General features: G+C 35.4%; 1 protein-coding gene across 1 annotated transcript in view; it reads left to right on the plus strand.

The window, feature by feature from the left end:
- Window positions 1-22,610, plus strand: part of sl (small wing phospholipase C gamma 1) — a 546,737-nt gene that overhangs the window by 452,554 nt on the left and 71,573 nt on the right. The window contains exons 26-28 of the mRNA XM_090398565.1: window positions 9,996-10,041; window positions 17,157-17,259; window positions 17,417-17,531. Coding sequence (XP_090254691.1) covers window positions 9,996-10,041; window positions 17,157-17,259; window positions 17,417-17,531 — 264 coding nt within the window. The remainder of the gene's footprint in view (window positions 1-9,995; window positions 10,042-17,156; window positions 17,260-17,416; window positions 17,532-22,610) is intronic.

Genomic DNA, 22,610 nt, shown 5'->3' on the forward strand with positions numbered 1-22,610 from the left:
TCCCTTCATACATTTCAGCTAACATATCATTCATAATCTTTGCTCTTTGCATCATCTCATTACTGTTATACTTGAGCAACACACCGACTACCATTTCTATTACACTATTATCTTTTATCCTTCTCAACAACCACCTGATAACCACTCTTACATTACCCCTGTTCCCCATGAAGTCATTTGTTCTTATTACCACTACCAACTCTTTTGCTTGCTTACTCCTCATATCTATGCCTCAATCACTCTATTCTTTTACCTCTCAGAAAACAAACCTTGCTCATCTTCTCTTTTTAACACACATCTAATAATCGAATCCCATACAACGTCATTTACAAGTCTTTCATACCAACATCATATTTTTCTGTTTTCTTCACTCTTCCATACATATCTACAATTTTCTTCATTTCAGTCTGCATCCACTTCATCTCTTGCCTGATTTTCATCAACTCAGCTTTTAAATCTTGCATCATTTTTTTGCAATCATTCTCTCTTGCTATATGATCATCAGTTGCACAAGCTTTTGCCCCCCCCCCCCCAAGCTCCACTTGCCACTTTTTTTTCATTCAGAGATCTTTCAGTGTCATTATTGTATGCTTTATCATCGATCAAATTCATTTCCTTGCTATCATTTCCATATGCTTTAACTGCACAGTCTTCCTCAACAACTGTTTCAGTTACGACACCAAGTTCCCTACTCATATTTAAACAAGCCTTGTGGTCCTTCAGATTATCACATTTCCTGCATACCCACACTTGCTCCTTTCTCTTATTCAGCCTCTCCACATCATCCCATGGATACATACTACATTCCTAGTACCATACCATTTTTGAAAAATCCACACCATTCACTTTACTTGTCTTTTGTGCCAACCTACACAATGATCTACATTTCAACCACCATTTTTTACCAGAGCACTAACAAGAAACAATGAATTTAAAGTAATACTACCTAAGAAATTTAACCAGACACCTTATTCTACACTCAAATATTTCATAACAACACTCAGTCTACAACTCAGATAATATCGTCACACATTAACTATATAATTTACTTATCTTGTCGCAGCCTACATGATGACCGATGTATAACACTTAGCGGCCAGTTATATTTGTATTAAGGCTACAGATATGGATGAAGTGAATATAAAAGCTTTTTTGTATTATTGATGCTTTGGTTGGATTTTTATTATTTTATGTTTTTATGGTCTACAGAATAACTGTATTTCTTTATGTTATCTTTCATGTTTAGTAGGAAAGAAGAGTTAAAGAAAGAGTAGAATTATGCAGTGGGAGGTTAAAGACATGTGAATATGTGACCCAGTATGGAGGGAATCTAATCTCCATTATACATATACTCTCCCTATCCATGAACTGGTCAGGGTAAATGGAAGGAAGAATGTTTGCTAGCTACTTGGAAGGTCTCCTGATTCTTATACACCTTTATGTGATATGATCCTTTGTCCCATATACTATTTGGTGGCCAGCCTGTGGAATTGCTTTATTGCTCTATCCTTGAATAAGGAAGGAAATGGAACCACTACATACTACATTACACATGAATGGTGTCACACACATTATTTGTGAGGAATGGGGGGGGGATGAAAACAGAAACCTTACTCTGGTATTCAAACTTCAGGTCAATAAGCAAGATTGGTAGTGTTTCACAAGGCAATAAGTCATTTATTACCTAGAGATCTAATTGGCATTTCCACCATCTAGGGATGATACTTTCACAGTAGCAAGACAATTAACAAGGTTTGCCAGAGTCTCATTTGTGGAAAAGGGCCACACTGAGATTTGGTAGTGTTGGCTTGGCTGGAAGGGGCCATATATTACTTTCATTAGCCTTTTAGGCCAAAACTTCTGCTCCCTCCATATGGATTATGGTTACTAACTACAAGGTCTGGAGGCCAAAACTTAGGATATCACAAAGAAAGGAGAATACAATAGGGAGCATTGCAATAAAAATAGAAGAAAAAAAATGTATAGATTAGAAAAACACTGGTGTCATTGACACAATAACACTTTGTATCGAGAGAATTAAATGGAAATAGGCAGGTTATGACAGGGATGGGGGGGGGAATAATTTTATGGCCAAGTAATTGTTAATTCACATATCTAATTGTTGTTGTTTTAAGGATACTTGCGACATAAGACTGAATGATATAATCACGTAAAACAACAAATTCTTATCCTTCACGGGGAAAATGCTACCAAAATAACTGGTAAATTAGGAAAACTTTCAGTTATACAAGGTAGGTTACGAGCAAAGATTAATTTCTTAAAAAAGTGCCGCGACAACAAGATTATTCCCAATTTCGCTAAGATTAAAGAAACAATAAAATCTCCTGGAGCTCATAATATTTACCGGAACACAAGTTTATCTCTAATCCGTAATCAACTTAAAGCTGCTAAACGTGATCTTGCTATTCACAGTCATCAGACTTCTGATTTACGCACCTATATATCCACAAATTTGGATCCACATCTTTCTCACATAGTTCTAAATGTAGCTAAACGTTCTACTCAACGTGCTTATAATAAACTAAGTCAACATCTTAACCGTAAATATGAGGCTCTTTCGTCTAAACAATCCAAGCCATTCATAACTCCAGATAATTGGATTGTAAATATATCCGGACGTCCTTTGACTAAAAGCGAAACCCTCATCCTTTCAAAAGGACATGATTTTTCTATTGTTCCAAATAAAATACCATATCTAGATTTCCTAGTTAACATTGAAAGGAATCTTAATCATCTAACCAGCGATAAAGCTAATGCTCTTCGCCTAGAAGTCGCTTCTTCTCTACTTAAGGCTAAACTTCCTCCTTCTAACATATCTCCTTCTGAAATGAAATCTTTACAGTCCTTGAGAAAAAATAATCACCTCATTATCACTAAAGCTGACAAGGGAAAAGCAACAGTAGTTATGGACTCAGTAAATTACAGAAGAAAACTTTCTCTTTTGCTTCGAGATCGCTCCACATATCAAGAAATTGATTATAATCCAACCAACAGACAACTAAAGAAATTAAATTCTCTCCTTGATGAAGTCATCAGTTTGGATAAAGACACAATTGAAAGACTTAAAACTCATTTTGCAAGACCTCCTAGATTTTATGGCCTTCCAAAAATCCATAAGATTGACTATCCTCTTCGTCCAATAGTAGATTGCATTGATTCTCCTACTTACCGTATAGCCAAATATCTAGCTAAATTACTGAAATCTTACATTGGCAACTCGAGTTCTTTTTTAAAAAACTCCTCAGATTTCTTAGAAAAATTAAAAGATGTCTCCTTACAACCTACAGATCTTATGGTTAGTTTTGATATAGAATCTTTATACACCAATGTACCTCTTAAGGAAACTTTAAAACTACTTGCTGACATCTTTCCTCAAGATATTATAAAACTATTCGATTTCGTTATACATTCTGGTTATTTCATATGTCAAAACAAATTTTATAGCCAAGTAGAAGGAACAGCCATGGGAAGTCCTCTTTCTCCAGCTTTAGCCAACTTTTATTTAGAACATTTAGAAAAAGTCCTCTTCACATCTAGTTTCCCTCTACCATCTTTTTGGGTAAGATATATAGATGACATATTTGCTATTTGGCCTCACAGTAAAAACACTTTATCTTCCTTTTTAAACAGTATTAATTCCTTACATCATCGCATAAAGTTTACTATGGAATTAGAAGAAAACAACCAGTTATCTTTTTTAGACGTTCTCCTCATCCGATCATCTTCAAATATTCTTACAACTACAGTATACAGGAAACCAACATTCACAGGTCGTTATATTCTGAAAGAATCAGCCCATCATCCATGTCAAAAAACAGGAATTATAAAATGTCTCATCAAAAGAGCCAAAACTAATTGTTCTACTTTTGATTATCTACAGAAAGAACTTTCTACTATCCAGCAACACATGAAACTCAATGGCTTTTCTGAAAAAAGTATTCAACGTCTTCTTACATCTTATAATCCTCCACAAAACAACAAAGATTCAATACGTCGAGTACCTATTCCTTATATCTCCGGTATTTCAGAACCTATCGCAAGAATTTTGAAGAAATATGATTTAACAGCTACGTATTCTCCTATTAACAAATTGTCTTCTCATTTTCCTTCTCCTAAAGACAAACGCTCAACTTTATCTCTTCCTGGAGTTTATCAAATTCCTTGCAACTGTGATCTCTCTTACTTTGGACAGACTGGACGTTCTCTTGAAAAAAGAATCCAAGAACATCAATCATCCATTCTTCACAATAAACCTGAAAAGTCTGGTTTGGCTCAACACGGGATTGAAACTGACCACAGCATCCTTTGGTCCAAAACTCGCCTCTTACATAGATCCCGTTATAGGTTCGAACGTTTGTTCAAGGAAAGCGTGGAGGCCTTGCTCCATCATCCCAACCTGAATCGTAATGACTGCATATCTATATCAAAAATCTGGGAAAGCCTAATCAAGATTACTCATTAATTTTTTTTTTTTTTTTTTTTTTTTTTTTTTTTTTTTTTTTTTTTTTTATAGCAAATTCAATCATGTTTCTACTTCAAAATATTTCGTTTCATACTTAGTGATATAACATCACGCGGCATGTTCTAATTTCAACGATCTATTGTTAGTATTCTAGCTTGTATATTTTTTTTTTTTTTTTTTTTTAAACTGTTCTTGTAATACCACCGACGATGGTCTGCTATTTCCAGACCGAAATATTTGGTTAAATAAATATCTTTCTTGTGATTACGTGATTATATCATATATCTAATTGTTATTTATACATAGTGTGCCTGTTAAATAAGACAGATTTTTTTTATGTGCATAATACCATTTTAACTGTTAGAGTATGCTCTTTAGCACATATGCTATGTAGTGGCTTCATTGATTCTGTGTAGATGCTTATTCGAGTGATACTGTGTTATCGCCTTGTGTCAAAATTTGAAAATTGAATAATAAGTATTGATAAAATTTTATTTTAATCTTGGCAGATCTACCTTAAAAGCATTTTAAAATGTTTTTAAGATGAATTTAATAGAAAAAAATGGTGCACAAAGTTTTGAGTGGTTTGCATGATTTTGAGATGGTAGGAATTCAGTAGAAGATATTTTTCCACAACCAGAAAGCCTGTATCAGCCTTCCTGATGAAAATGTAGAAAAAGTTCATGAGCTCTTCAACAGTGATTGCTGAATCATCACTCACATGATTAAACAAAAATTAAATATTAGAAAGGTAGCAAGCCCATGAAATTTTCCTGGAAAATTTAGGAAAAAGAAAGATTAGTTTGCAATTTGTGCCAAATTTTTGACTCCTGAGCAGGCAGAGAGAGAGAGCATTATGTTGCTTGCTGTGAAAATTTTGTTGAAATGGTTGACTTAGGCTACACCATTTTAGAGAGCATTGTGACTGGTAATGAATTGTGATTCCAGTACAACCCAAAAACAAAACACATATTACAGACAAGATTTACTATCTTATAATAGCACAGAATGGCAATCACTGACTTCTCTAAGATAGCAAATAGTTCAACAGCAAAAGTCTCAAGTCAAAACAATGCTGATTATTTTCTTGGAACTTCATGGAATTGTTCTTAAGGAATTTGTTCCAAATAACCAAACAGTTAGCAGTCAGTACTTCAGTATCTTGCAATGTATTTTTGAATCAATGCATGAGGTGGGTGAGAGGGAACAGTACTAAATAAACAACTGGCTGTTGCTATATGACAGCATGCCTGCACATTGTACATTAAACATGGAACAGTTTTTGGCTTCCTGATCCACCACACTGCTCAAACACCTGCCGGATTTGGCATTGGTATATGTTTTATAACTTATAACTGAAAAAGAAATTCAAAGGAGACACCAGTTTGACTCAGGAAGTCATCCATAAGATTGTAACTAACCACCAAGATGAATGCTATACCTTTAGATGCCTACCAGCGGTGTTTCAAAAATTTGGATGAATGATGTCAATGCAATGCTGTATTGAGTTAAGGGGAGATCATATTGAGAACAAATTAATGATTCATCTTCCTATAGTTGCTCTTTATTTTTAAACAAATTTTGTGTCATTATGCAACAGGCACACTGGATGTAGCATTGATGCTATGATAAAATAGTAAATTTGGTCTACTATGTCTGTCAGTTATAGGTGTTTCCTGGCTGAAAAAATCCAAGTTGACCTGCGATGACCACATGAAAGCATCTAACTTACTTTATGAAAAGCCCTTATATCCGGGGGGGGGGTCTTGAAAGTTCTGATAAACACCTAGACCAAAATGATATTAAAGCAACTGATATAACCACAAAAAAAAACATACGAGGGTATAAAAATATAGAACACAAGTTATCTACATAACTTTGCTACTAGTATGTTCTTTCTTGTGGTAATATCAGTTGCTTTAATATAATTTTTGTGGAGGTGTGTATCAGAAATTTCCAGGCTTCCCCCATAGTTTCTTTATATTTTAGAATGGATTGATCCCAAAACTTTCCTACCACTTCACTACTATGGAAGACGGAAAGACAAATGAGTGTGATAACGAACCCAAATTGAATTATATAATTTTGAAAGATTTGTGCCACTTTCCCCCTATGTAAATAGATTATAATGATAGACTTAAGGGTGAAAACATTGTGACAAATTATACTGCATAGCTAAACTTGGGTAACATTAATTACCTTGACAGATGTATACATAAATGGTAAAATCTATTTTTGCTAATAGATTACCTCAAAATACCTCATAGCCTTAGTTGCTTTGGCTATACACAGTGTGCCTGTTAAGTAATGAGGTTTATTTTTTACAGGACAGCCCTTTGAATAAAAGTAACAAACATGTTTATAGTTTTGACCTCTGGAATGTGTTGTAATCGTAGGTGCAGGTTGTGAATTGGGCGACCCAACAGTTTTCGTGTGGCAACCATTGAAGTAAAGTGTGTTAGTGGAGTTTGTCAGAATTTGCATCATGGAACAAAGAGCTGTGATAAAATTTTACTGCAAGTTAGGAAAAACTGCTACAGAAGTGTACTAAGAAATAAAAAAAAGTTTATGGCGATGACTGTCTGAGCCATGCACAGGTGTTCTGGTTTTCAGCATTTAAGGAGGGGGAGGGAGTCCCTGGAGAATGAACCATGCTGTGGATGACTAGTTTCTGCATGGATAAATGAAAATGTGGTGAAAGCTAGGGAAATTATTGCCCATGACAGGTGAACAACCACTAGGGAACTTGCTGTACAGCTTGGTGTCAGTAAGGAAATGGCCAGATTAACCTCAGAAAGAAATTTATACAAGAGGAAAATTCGTTCGAGGTTTGTGCCACATGCATTGACACAACGAACAGAGAGAGAGCATCAGGTTGCATGTTGTCAAAATTTCATCCATTCAGTTGATGAAGATCATGATTTGTTGCAAAGAATTGAATTGTCACTGGCGATGAAAGTTGGTGTTTTCAGTTTAGTCTGAAGACGAAACGCCAGAGCATGGAATAGCAGCGAAAAGCTTCTCCCCGGCAGAAGAAAGTCAGGTTGCAAAAATCACGTCAAGACAATAGTCTTTTTTCTCTCTTGATGCTGCTGGAATTATCCTCTGCAAATTTGTTCCTGAGGACACCACAGTGAATGGTCAGTATTATTTAGATGTAGTGCAACATCTGTATGCCCGAGTGTGAAGTTTCAGGAAAGAACTGTTCCACAACAGTTAATTTCTGTGGCATGACAATGCACCCACTCACTGTGCACTACCTGTGAAGCAATTTCTAGCTTCAAAGTCGATCTGTATGATCAAACATCTCCCTATTTGCCAGATTTTGCTCCCACAGACTTTTTCCTCATCCAAAGATGAAGTGTGCCTTCAGCAGCATTGAGGACATCCAACATAGTGTGACCCAGACTCTGAAGAGGGGATTCCTGTTCAGGACTTTCACCATGCCCTAAACACCTGTATACAATTGATGTAAACATTATGTGAAGTTGGAGGGAGATTATTTTGAATCTGTGTAATTGACAATTCCAAATATAGTTCTTGTCTTGATATAATAATTGTTGTCTTATTACTTAATGGGCACACTGTGTAATTCCAATTAGCAATGAATATTTAATAATGTTACAGTGTAACATATAGCTTATGAGATTATGGCTGAATTGAAGCTATTAAACCTGTGGAAGATTATGGATGAAAATTCAGATCCACCCCCTGGAACTAATTAGAAGGTATGTGTGAACCATGATTTTCTTCTATGTGTGAATGGATGTTGTGAGTGTATTTTCCGTGAATGATTTTAAAGAGATACATGAAGATCGTGTATTTAGATGTATGATGTGATCAGGAGGAAGTCCTCGATGAGCCTCAACTTTCTGGAAGAACCCTGTATGTACAAACATGTGGTATAGCATTTAGATAAGCATAATAACCATGATAATGTAACTATAATGGAAAGTTTCACAGTTATATGAGGTCCAACACACACAAAAAAAGAAACTAACCCTATAGCTTGGGAACGGAGAGTGAGAGGAGAGACAAAGAGATGGTTATAGAGCATGTTCTAACCTGTTGCCGTGAGACAAGGCTCAACTCCGTCGCTTTACTCAGTATGAGTGGACGCATGTTCTATAGACATTTTCTTACCCTTGGTCAGAAAATGTTGGAGTGCAAAAGTGAACAGTGAGTTAACATCAAGTTTCTTGTGAAATTGAAGAGATCCACAACGGAAAAACTTTTCAATTATTGACTGAGGCTTATGATGAAGAGTGCATGTCTTGTGCACGCATTTTTGAATGGCACAAACGATCTTCGGAAGGCAGAGAGAACATGAAATATGATCATCGCCCAGGCTGCTCATGCATAGCAGTTACCGATAAAAACATTAAAAAAGTGTGAGATGTGATTTAAAAAGACAGAAGGTTGGGTGTTTGACCTGTAGCTGAGAAAGTTCATTTGGACAGGGAAAGTGTTCTACACATTTTACAGAAGAATTGAACACGAAAAAGGTTTGTGCAAAAATGGTTCCAAAAATGTTGTCAGATGAACAAAAAGAACGTCGCAAGGAACTGTGTTTGGACCTTTTGCAACACATTAAGGATGAACCAGATTTGTTGAATTCGGTAAGTACTTCTGATGAAACTTGGATATTTATATATGATCTGGAAACCAAGATCATACATAAATATTTATGTATGATCTGGAAACAATCACTGCAGTGGAAGTCAGCAACATCTCCAAGACCAAAAAAGCATGCATGAGTTTCAAAGTTCAAGGCAATGTTGATTATTTTCTTCTATCCAGGTTATTGTAATGGCAGAGTGGGTGCTCAGTGGTCAGACAGTAAATCAGCAGCATTACCTTGAAGTCTTGACGAAATTGTGTGAATGTATGAGAAGGAAATGACCAGAATTGTGGAGAAACGGTTGGATTTTGCACCAAGACAACATGCCAGTCCACAACACTGTGTCTGTGAAGCAGTTTTTAGCTAATCACAACATCATTGTGCTTGAGCACCCACCCTATTTGCCAGACCTGGCTCCCTGTGACTTCTGTCTCTTCCCAAAGATCAAGTCAGTGCTCAAAGGAATCCATTTTTTGTCACTAGAAGATGTGAAAGCAAAAACGACAGAGATCCTCAACAGCCTTTCAGAAAATGATCTGCAGAATTGCTTTGAATGTTGGCAGCATCGTATGTAGCTGTGTGTCAACTCAGAAGGGAACTACTTTGAAGGAGATCGTAGTTGATTTTCTCAGTTTGTTAAATAAAAAGAGATACAGGCACAGTTTCATTTTTTTCTGTATCAGATCTTGTATTTTATTAACAATAATGTGAAATTACTCGATCTATAACAGTTGTTAATCACATTACAGGTATCTACTTTAGCAACTTGAGTATAAGTAGTTCTATTTATGATCTTGAGCAAGTTTAATTCCATTTTTTTAAAATCATCCCACAGTATTTTTTTTAAAAAATCTCCAGACCAAACTTAACTTCATTTCATTCTTATAACAGATCGACCCATGCAGTTGAATCAAGCACGTTTCCTACAGAATGGGAAGTGAGTATTTAATAACTTTCTAAATTTAGTATGCCATGTTTCAAATAGTTGTCCTAATGAAAATATTTTCTTTTCTGTGTTCTTTTGTCTTTCTCTCTACCCTCCATCCCCTTCCCATAAGGTCCATAAATATCATAAATCATCAATAATCAATGTTGGTGAATGATTATTAGAAGCATGTATTCACAAGAATCAATAATTTTATTATTGCAAATATCACAGTAGTGGAAAGAATGTATGGTAATTCCATTGCATTAGGGTGGTGCAGAGAGTATTTAACTGTTCACCTATTATCTCAAGGGTCAACAGAGAATCTCTACCTGCAATGAACAATATGGGTTACTAAGGGAAGGTCACATTTGAGCAACTTGCTCACATTCTATAATGTTACCATTGAATTAGACACAGAACACAGCATGGAAGACTGTGCATAAATTGGAGAATATTGGATTAGATTGTAAAATATTGGCTTGGATAAGAGAATGGCTACTGACAGATATCAAAAAAGTTGTTTATGGGGGATGTGAGTGCAAGATTTAAAGTAACCAGTGGTGTACCACACTGGGTTACTTCATTCTATACATTAATGACATTGGGAAGAATTTGACAGACATATATAGCTATTTGCTGAAGATGCAGAGTAATCAAGAATAGCCAATATGCAGTACTTGCAGAATGATTTGAATAGGCTGGAATTGTGGGCATGGGAAAATGGATGTCAGTAAATGTAAAGTCGTGCACTTTGCGTGATTAGATATCCAATATCATGTTATATTGGTGGGATTATGCTAGAAGAAACTGATCACGCTAGGGATCTTGGAGTGTTAGTAGATAGCAACTAGATGGCAACTCAAAAGATAATTGCAATGCTGAAACGAACTTTAACATGTAAGGATATGGATGTCATTTTGCCTCTTTACAAGACCTCACTTATTGTGCACAGGTGTTTGTGCACAGTCTCCTGGTTTCCGTTGTGATTCTGATACAGTGGAGAGAGAGAGTGCAATGGAGAGTGTTAAAAATGATATCAGGATTTTGGAATACTGATTATGAAGACAGATTGAGAATTTGTAGACTGTAGATATTAGCAAACAGGAGAAAAGAGGGGTGATATGATTCAGACATGCAAACTCACGTGCAAACGATGAAATTTTTCATTTTATGGAGGGTGGGGAAAGGACAAGAGGACATCCTTAGAAGCTGAGAATGAATTCCATTGAGAAAGAGGGTGAGGACTAGATTTTTCTCTCATAGGGTACTGCATGATCACGCTAGGGATTATGCAGTACCCTGATTGCCATTGGATGTGGTATGCACAAGCAGTGTGAATGAATTCAAGAATAAGTCTGGTGCATGTAATATGTTGCCTCTCTCGATGAGTCCCTGACTCCTTGGAGTTCTCTCTTAATAATAATATGTTGTTCAAAATGTTCCATAAAGTAATTAGCTAGAGTTAAAGAAAGGGGAGATCCCATAGCTGTTCCTTCTGTTTGTACAGTTTGTTCTGGCAACTAAAATATCCTTAGTTAATAACAAAATCAATAATTTTCCAATATCGGGAGGAAAGTCATTATGAAGTAATTCAATCATATCTGTCAGATGGATATTTATAAAGAGTAAGACTACATCGAAACTTTATTTTATTCCGCTTGAAGAACTGTTCCTTAGCTGTTCCTTCTGTTTGTACAGTTTGTTCTGGCAACTAAAATATCCTTAGTTAATAACAAAATCAATAATTTTACAATATCAGGAGGAAAGTCATTATGAAGTAATTCAATCATATCTGTCAGATGGATATTTATAAAGAGTGAGACTACATCGAAACTTTATTTTATTCCTCTTGAAGAACATCAGGAATACATTTCACGTAAAGAACCCAACAAATCCAATTTAGCAAGCCATGCATTGTTTACAAAACGCAGGATTAATTGGAACAAAAACAAAGTGTTATACAAGAGTTATTTTCTTCTGGAAAGACTGAACAAAGAAAGCTGTGAAGCACATATTCACACCCAAACCTTAACAAAAACAATTGCATAAAACTTTCTTACTTTTGGGACATTATACTGACTACTAATTGACACATGACATGAACCATTCATGTGTTCTTTAATTTGTATTTAATTTATTTTGTATATCTATTAATGCCAGATATAGCTATTCTCCTGCATATGATATCATTTGCTGTCAGTTGAATTGTTTTCTTTTTTTTTCCTATAATTGGCTAAAAATGTTACAATTAAAGACATTTCAATTAATGTAAGTGATTCTATTATTAACGTTATGATGAATTCTTCCAATTATGTCTCGATTTTTAGAACAATTATTGGCATGAATGTTAACATTTCCTGCACTGAACATAACAGCATTCTTCCATGGCAGGTTTGGACTCCATCCTACAATCTCGCACTTTGTCAACTACAGTAGTTTCATACTCCATCTGTCCACCTGTAATTGGTGGACAGATAATGCACACAGAACAGCCAACTCTGATTTCTTGCCCATCTACTGATGGTTCAAAATCTGAGACTTCTGTTGGCTGTACTGCTGTCTTTCATAAAATTACAGCAATCCCTCGATTAATGCGTTCTTTAAAACAGGTACATTAATTGAAAATGCACTAATCAAATATAATAACCTATGGGAAAAAGTATAATTTGTTCCTCAAATTTCTCTTTTGACCCTTGATTTTTTTTATTAAAGAATTAGAGTATATCTCAGTGCCTAGTTAGAGGAAATCCATGAAGCTGAAAACAATAAAACATATTCAGAATATAAATTTATTCTTCTTCTTAATAAAGAATTGAGCTAATGTAGTTTGGTGGGCATTGTTTTTCTTTTTTTCATACAACTAACGGCAGGGCCTGATTGCTCTTCTGCAAATTTTACTGCTTTTCTCTTCATCAGGGTCAGCCTGTGAGCATTGCTGCTTAAAAACTTCGGTTGCACGGAAAATATTTTCAAATTGTTTCTGTGAAATCTCTTTGGGCTTGTCAGTAATTAAATTTTCTTCCTATTCTTCAGGATCTTTCCTCTGTGCATCTAAATTTAGCAGGTCGGAATCACTCGACTTCTCAGAATGAGAGTTAATTAACTTAGATTCATTTGAAAAGCCTCTAAAATCATTTGCACAATGTCGAAGAATGCGATTCCAAACGGCTCGCATATTGCAAGCAGTAATTTCATTCGACTTTATAACCAGGCTGAGAGTTCTCTGATCTGGCCAGAAAAGTCAAGGAAGGTATTCAGTTCCAAAAAAAAAAAAAAAAAAGGCCGGTTTCATTGACATTAAATATTTGTTGGTCATAATAGTCCCCCTTCTTACATAATTTTCTTCAAAATCTCTGGATAATTTGTACCCACCTCCCTTATCTGCACTCGCAGCTTTGCCTTTGATTAGAACATTATGTAGGATATTTCTCAAACCGCCCATCACTACCATGGAATTCTTTTTTTCCATCATTAATAGACCTTTCTTTCAAGATTACTAAGAGATATAGTTGGCAATGTATAGATAGAAAATTTAAAAAATCTGTAACATTTATTTTTAATATATATGTAGGCGCACTAATCGAATTTGGGTATCAAAAAAAAAAATCGGGGGTGCATTAATTGAGGGATTGCTGTACTTTGTACAACTAGATCCAACTTGATTGCCATAATTATACAGCAGAATTGCATGCCATTTCAACTTTCAGTTGAAATGGCATGCAATCCTGCTGTGTAATTAATTGATTCTTTACAGGCCATCTCCTCTCCAGTATATAATCCACATCCAGTACTTTGCTTGGTTTTGCTACAAAATGAAGACTCTTAATGTTGATGATCATTTGTGCTGGATTCCCAGCCACAATGGAAAGATAAATGAGACTGCAGATACAGCTTCTAGATCATACTCATACATTTTGACATTCCTACATACTATCTACAGACAGTTTATAAGATCAGAGCTAATTACCAATGGTGGTCATCAAGGCCAGAAACATCGATAAACAAATTGCATGAGTTTAAAACTGAAATTAAGGCATTGGCTGCCTAGTCAATATAGAAACAGAAAAGAGGATGTTGTTCTTTCTAAACTCTGCATAGTTTACAGTCATCTTACACATTCTTATTTACTGAGGACTGATGACCTTCCTATGTGTGAAAAATTCACACATATGGTGCATGTAATACACATATAATATGACAAATGGTGCATCTCACCATTTGTCATATTCTGGTCAAGTGCCAGCACTTCACACAAGAGAGGAAAAATTTTTACTTCTCTGTCCAAGCCATATACACTCAGGCAGACATTATCAGACTTGGACAAATTGCATGACATTAATTTATACAAATGCATTTGATTATAAATTCTATGTAGATGCTGTATCACTTAATTTTTTTTCTAACATAACATATTAACTCATTTATCTCTTTATGACTATTTATTAAATATCTTAGGTACTGCTGTGACCTTTGGGATGGTGCAGTACAGTATCACCTTTGATGTCCTTGTGCTAATAAACCATCGATCATTTGAACTCTGCCAGTGCTGAAACTTGTCATTAGGCCTCGTGCATTTCTCTTGCAGATGGCATTGCACCTTGCTGTATCACACATATACACACAATATCTCATTCAATCCCATTGCTGTATTCACACTGAGATTTCTTAATATCCTAAGCACCTCTTATTCAACTTCTTTCTCATATTGGTTCCTATCGCATCAGTCACTGTGTTATCTCTACTTGCATGATCATGCACTTGCAAGTTATCACTCAGTAATTCAACTATTTATTTCACTTCTGCCACCTTCCTACCATCAGTGTTCATTCAAGTTATTTTTTTCATAATTATTCTTTTAATTGCTATGCAACAAAAGAACTCTTTGGAATTCCTTTGTCCTGCTCAGCTAATTTTCTCTCATAGTCTTCTTTTTCCTTTCTACTGTGTGCTTCACCCTTCTTGCTGCTCGTGAGCTTGCAATCACTTTGCTATTTTTATTCCTTTGGAACAATTCCTAAATACAAAATTCCTTTGTATTTAAGGAAAAGAGTCCGATACTGCTTTCTTTAAATAACCATTGGCCATACACTACTAGCATCCTTCCTTTGCAGTTTTTTATGCTATAGTACTGCTTCAGCTGCCTTCTGAATTCATATCCACTCCTGCTTTGTATTATGTAATAGGATTCTGTGTAGTTTCCTATGGAATCCCTTTGCAAAGTCTCGTTATCATGGTATAGTCATTTCTCTTATCCAATTCAACTATCATCACTGAGAAGTGAGTGAATCACCTACCTCTTCTTAATTAAAAAATCCCAATGCTTCCCTGTCCAAGACTGCACACCACTCTTCAAAATTGTAATGAAAGTGATTAACTTGGTTTTGGATGTGTTCTCTAATGCTGTCACCAGACTGGGTCACTTTCTTTGCATGATGTTTTGGGTAATTATTTCGCATAGCTTCATGAATTTGGTTTCCTTCCTTATCATTTGCTGTTTTCTCCTTCCACTTAATGTCCTCATAACTGAAGTACCCTATATTCATTGAATTGCCAATGTATATCATCCATGTCTCCTTTTGCACCCCTGAACAATAACAGCAATCAATTACTTTGCTATTAGCTCCTATTTCACCAGATAGCTTCACATACACCTCTTTCCTCCCTATATCTCTGCCAAATTTCTACTCTTGTTGATTGCATTTCTTCTGCTCCCATTAGCAATACCCCACCCCATTCTTGCTCTCTCTCTATCCTCTCTGAAATCCCCAACAACAAACAAGTCTTTATCCATCAGCAAAGTCTCACTAATATTTATAATTTTGGGGCAAGTTAGATTAACGAAACCATCTCATTCCCACTCTCACCACCTGAACAGTGCTGCTCACCTGCATTCCCCCTAATAGTTTCCTTGATTTTGCATTTCCATTGTCTTACTAAACAAAACTTTCTACAAACATCTGACTTCAAATGCATTCAAGTGCAATCCATTAGCCATATACAAGTCCTTTCATACATTATATTTGTTACAAACTTTTAAATACTGCACACCATTCCTTCTACACAATCTATGCATTGACTCATTTGCATCATTGCAATTTAGTTCATTCTGATTTTACTTCTATTATACTTTAGCAGTAGGCTTACAAACTCGACTCTCCTGTTTTTTTCTTTATACTTTTTTTTCAGCAACTTTTCATACCTTCTAACATCCCATACATTTCACCTTTTAAATCATTCACTCCATCCAAAATTATTAACTCTTTCACTTTACCTCTCTGCATTCTAACAGTGTCACTAATATCAGCATGTACCTTTGCATCAGAAAAGCATGATTTCATCACATACTCATCAATCATACCCTTAATCATATATCACCATACAATTTTTCATGCTCACACTCAGTCACTTCAACAGTGCCCACATATGCTCACTTGCATACCCCCCCCCCCCAGTAGACTCACTCCTTACTTTCCCATACTCTGCCCACATGGAAAAGTAGGTACTTTTTTGCTCATTAATACTGTACTACCCATGTTCTGTGTATTTGTTTTTTTCTTGATAATGGTAGTTGGATTAAGATAATCAAATATGGAATCTTTAGTGTAATGTCAGGTATTCAATAAGTACATGGTCACCATTATAGAAATGTGAAGTATATAGTATTATTACTGTTAAGGATTAATAGGCCTGTATAATGTCTTGTGGGTCTTTCATGACACTAGGCCTGAATCAAAAACACCTTATAAGTTTGATTTTAGCCACTGAATAGGAGAACTTTTTTTAAGCCATTTCTTCCAGAGTTTAGGCAATCTTTTGGCACAGGCAAGTGAGAATTTTTCTTCCAAAAGAAACTTGTTTTCAATCCAATTCATGAAAATCAATCATAGAACAGAAGAGTATAAATATCAATCTCTACACTGATGAGAAGTGGAGACTAGCTGCCTACTACTAATACTAATGTCTGAAGAGTTAGAGGTAAAAAGGATGCCACCTACTTCCTCTTGGATAATGAAAAGATTTTTTATTATTAAGCATTATTTAACAACATATAACAAACTGCCTAATACAATCTATATGGTATTTTTTATTTGAAAGGTACTTTTTTAATTTTAATTTTTTTATAGATGTGGATATGTATTAAGGCCAGAATATATGTTCGATGACAACTATGATCCTTATAATAGAGAAACCATTAGTGATGTAGAACCCATTACAGTTACTATAAAGGTGATTTTTTTTATGGAAGTAATAAAATTTAATTATAAGTGTGATTTTTAATAATAATATTTAATGCTGTGACTACAAATCATTGTCTTTTTTCTGAGCATTTATTTGGTGTGTAGATATATCAGTTTAAAAGTATATTTTCTGATTTGTATTGAAGATTATAGCTGCAAGACACTTGATGAAAGCAGGTAGGGGAATTGTTAGTCCTTTTGTAGAAGTTGAAATAATCGGAGCTGATTATGATTCGAACAAATACAAGACAAGAACTATTCGTGAGTATTATCACTATGTTATGTAATAATGATGATTGCTTTATTATAAAACATTGCATTTATCTGTACTCATGCTATGTTTATTGATATCACTCGCAGGTGGCATCTTTCTTTCTTTCCACAAATAGATATCCTCTTTTCATCAATCAACACACTGTGAGTTTGAATCCCACTATCACATGAATATTCAGGAAAATCTCCAGGTGGCAGATAATTTCATTGCCCAGTGTGAGATCATCACTCCACATATTGAAATCCTGAAGCAGTTTGGAAAAAAAATTTCATGTTTGGTCTATAGAGTAGGATATAACGCATCTAGTACCATGGGTTATAGGTTACTAAAATTTCTCAGGTGGAATTGTCATTTAAAAAAAAAAAACTAATGGTTATTATGTAAAAAACTGAAATAGCTTAATTATATAAGCCATAATTTGTACTAGATTTTAGATATCTATCTCATTCACTGCAGTCTAAATTACAGGAAACCTTGCTTAACATGATTAATCAATCCATCAATTAATATGCATTGAGCAAAATCGCATCAAGCAAATACAATAAATAATAGGAATAATTATAATTCATCCTTCAGTTAGCATAAATTTGAATAAAAATTATAGTATAAGCTATATTAGAGGATAAAATCATCAAAGTTAAAAATCATTTGCTTAAATTTTTATTTAATGTCTAAACATTCGATTGAGCTACTTTTTTACAAAAAATAAAATAAGTCAAGATGTTTGAATAGTGCTCGACTTTTTCATCTTGTCATGCAATTTGCAATAGCTGGCGATTGCTTTATCAAGATTTCGGTGGACTTCAATGTTTCATTCCATATCAGGATCAGCATCAAACAAATTTTCCTTAGCATGCTCAATGTGATTGAAAACTAGCTAAAGTTCTATTACAATTAGCTTCTTAGTCGTAACATTCTCTTCTTGTTCACACTCCTTATCTTCTTCATATGCATGTTATTCTTCTAGTTGAAGGAGATTATTCTCGCTTAACTGTTCTGAATGGGAATCGAGCAAGTTTCTCACATCTTCATTATCTAGTTCATTAAATCCAAGTTCTTTTCCAGTTGTGCTGGTTTCTTCAATAATGTTAGATCTTGGATTTTGCTCATGATAAACTAACATAGGATTGAGTTTAAGGTTGCCTTCTGCATTGCCTCCTAATAAAAGCATAAGACAATCTTTAGATACTTTGTTTCCTAGTTGAGATGCTTCAGTTTTAGCAAGGAAAGTTTTTTTCAGCATACACTTCTAAAAGAGACCAGTTTTGTCGACATTGAATATTTGGCAATCGTCATAATCACCCTCTTGAATTATCCTTCAAGAAACCTGGCTGCAGAATCTTTATCAGCACTAGCAGATTCCTCAGTTATGTTATGCAGTCCAGTTCTATTTTAAAATGATCAAACCATCCTGAACTCACAGTAAAGCTTTTACATTCTTCTTGAAATTTGGTCTCTTTCAATGAGGTAAAAATATTGAAAGCTTTTGCCTGATTATTCCTTGTACTAAGAGGTATTCTATTTTTATTACAATCATCAACCCAGAGGACGTTGTGATAGAAGACGTTCCATCTCGATCATCCGAAATAGAAGCCATTTTTCTATTTTGGATGACCTGCATGCTTAAAGAAGCAGCAGCAACTTTTCCTTGTTCTTTGTATTCTTTGCTCTTATTTAATATAGTCCGAACTGTAGACTAGCTGTATCCCAGGTCTAGAACAATCATTGTATTACTAACACCACTTTCATGTCTCTTAATGACTTCCAGCTTTTCCTCTAACATAATTATTTTTCTTCTATTTTTATTACTGCCACTTTCTTTATCAGTCTTTCTCTTTTCCACATCAGGAGTTGAATATAATAAAGCCTTATAGGTATCTAAATTATAGCAAAATGAAGGAAAAGTGATTCAGCAAGAGAACAGAGTTTGCACATTCCCTTTGAGTCAATTGCCGAGTATCGCTGGTCACCGCCTGCAGCACTGGCACTTGCCCACTGACTGCTACATTGACAAGTGCCACTGCTCATTGCAGATTGGCAACATAAAATTTCGCATAACATTTTTAAAAATGCTTAAAGCAGGAGATAGTGTCATTTCACTTAATTGCACTAACTGATTATCAGCATACCGAATTTGCGTTAAGCAAGGTTTTCTTGTACTTATGTACTAAGAATATGAAGTTTTCTGCTCTGTTTAACTTAATTCACAATAAAGTTTCTTCTAAATGTTATATTTAAACTGTTTGGTTGCTTTTAGAAAACAAGTTTTATTCCATCATGTTAAGCTAAATTGTTCTTTCATGATGATAAGAGCATTACTTTTTATCAGGTGACCCCAAAAAGTTCATGATGGTATTTTTAGTGTAACATTCAAAAAATAATTTAGAAAAAGAAGCATATTTCTAGCCATCAACTTTCTATGACATATAAGTTTAAAAATACTGCTCCTATATGATTCCCAATTTTAGGTGGAGGAAAGAAAAAATTTGATTTTGTTTACATGCCTCTTGATTTTCAGTTTCATGTATGATTATCCAGCAGTAAGAGGTGAATAAGGAATATGGCAAGACCATTTAGCTGGGTACTTGCACCTTACGAAGTTTCACCCTGTCCTGAAGGAACATTGCCTTTTGAAGTTAACCATTCTGTTTCTATTGCCTGTTATCAGTTTCATATATGATTGTCCAGTACTAAGAAGTGCATTTCAGTTGGCGAGATGCCAGAAGAATATAGAAGGAATAGGGAATGTGGCAAGGCTATTTAGTCTGACCACTTGCATGTTATGAAGTTTCACACTGTTCTGAAGAAACACTGTCTTTGCATTTAACTGGTACAAAGCCATCTTGGAAGTAGTACTTTATTATTATTAACATCTGACCTCATGGAATCAGAGACTAATTGTGATACACACACAAAGTTCATCTAACCATGCTTAAACTGATTCAATGTGTACATTCACGACACACTCAGGCAATGCATTCCGCTCACTGACCACTTTCCATGCAAAGAACCATACTCCTCACACTCTCCTTATACAGTTTCCAGAGATGACCTTTTGCTCTATCCACTCATCTCCTCTCCCATTCTATGAAAAATTTCTTTCATGTCAACTTGATAACACCCCCCCCCCCCCATGTCCAAAAAGCTAAAGACAAACCACATTTTTTCCTGTATAAAAATTTTTATGACTACAGCCAAATGTGGACATAAATTTACTACCGGCATACTAATAAATTATATTGCACAGAAAATGTATAAATTTCATACAAATGAAGTTGCAACACGTTTCTGGCAAAAGTTACTAACTTCCCAAGGGCATAGTTATGGAATTACAGTGAATTACAGAATAGTTAAGGAATGTATACAGTGCTAACAGAAAACTGTGCAGAGAGACATTTCAATATGGAATATGTCCACCCTGAACTGTGATGCAGCTCTCACAATGTCATATTATGCTTAGCACTAAGTGATTATTATGATTATTATTATTAACACCTCCAGGGAGTCCACCTACTCTACAACTGTCTCCACCACTCAATCCACCAACTACAACAAACTACACCTACCATTATCTATGGCAACGGCATCTACTGCCCATCATTACCACTAGTATTTTCACAGACAGTCGCAAACATTCATGCCCACGGCAGGATTCGAACCTACAGCCTTTTGGCTGGAGAGCGGATACGTTGACCACTCGGCCAACCAGGCTGGATTCAGGAGTCTTTGAGACAAACTGGCCCACTCCCCCTTCAGAGCAAGGATAAGGCCTAGTTTGTTTTGTTATCTTGAAAGGAATTTCAAGCAGAAATGCATCTCCCTATTGTGCCCCAAATGTATTTATGGGATTGATATCTGGGGAGCTTGCTGGCCACTCAATTCAATTAATATCCTCGATCTCCAGAAATATCTCCATTGCTTGTATACGATGTGGTGTTGCATTGTCATCCATATAAAAACAAATTCTTTGCCCAGCACCACGGAACAACTGAATGATGTTGAAGAACTTCGTTGCAATATCATTCACCAGTCATAGTACCTTTTCCAGCACTTGTAGCTCAGTGTGTCCATTAAGCATAATGTCTCCCAATATCATGACCCCAGCACTGCTGTATCTATCCCTTTCAAGAACATTCTCACAATGGTAAGCAGTACCACTTTCATGCCAGATCAGTGTTGTCTAGAATTGGAAGAAAGACTGAAAGGACTCTCATCTGTAAAGAGCACATTAGCCCATTGGTGTCTTGTTCAATTTTTATGGATACAACACCACTGAAAACATGCTCTACAATGAGCTGGGATACAGACTACAGGCCTTTGGTCATATATGCCTACTTGTCATAGGCATCTTGCTACAGATTGTTAAGATATCTGTATACATGAACTTGAATGAAGCCGACTTGCAATCTGACCTGTTATCATGCATTGATTATATTTTGCTGTTATGACCAAAAATCTGTCTTTGTGCTCTGTGGTAGAGCAAGGGTGACCTCTTAACAAAGAACACATTCCATTGTCTTGAAATGCTACCCAGAGTCTGAATACAGTGCTGTGTGAGATTCCAAACTCTCTGGAAATATGAGTAATTCTGGGACCTTCAAGATTTTCAATAATTCTTCCTCATGTGAAATCATCTAGATGATGTCTTTGAGACATTACAAGACATCCCAGTTTGCAACTTCATTCCTTCATGAAAGAGCTTCCTTCAAACACAGTTTGCTTAGCACTGCCTTTTATCCTGTTGAGTGCTACCACTTGACCCCTTTTCACGTGATTCGAAAATTCAAATGTTTACCCGCTTTCTACTCAAAATCATCAGTTATACAAATTGCCACAAACTGATTTGTCTGAAGTTACAGTTGTAATCTTCAAAAATAGTATTCATCCTTAAGTTTTGGACACCAGTGCATGTCTCAGTCATATCCCTCCCCCACGCTCCCTCCTCCTATTCACGAGGCTTTGCAATTACATTCTTTCAATCTATCTTCATATTCCAAATGCTACTGACCACATTTATGAATTTTAACATTATTTCATCGCCATGAAAACACACTGATCAAATTTGT

This window comes from Typopeltis vanoorti, chromosome 9 (assembly GCF_054136105.1).
Source record: "Typopeltis vanoorti isolate ZY-2024b chromosome 9, IOZ_Tvanoo_1.0, whole genome shotgun sequence".
Lineage (NCBI taxonomy): Eukaryota > Metazoa > Arthropoda > Arachnida > Uropygi > Thelyphonidae > Typopeltis > Typopeltis vanoorti.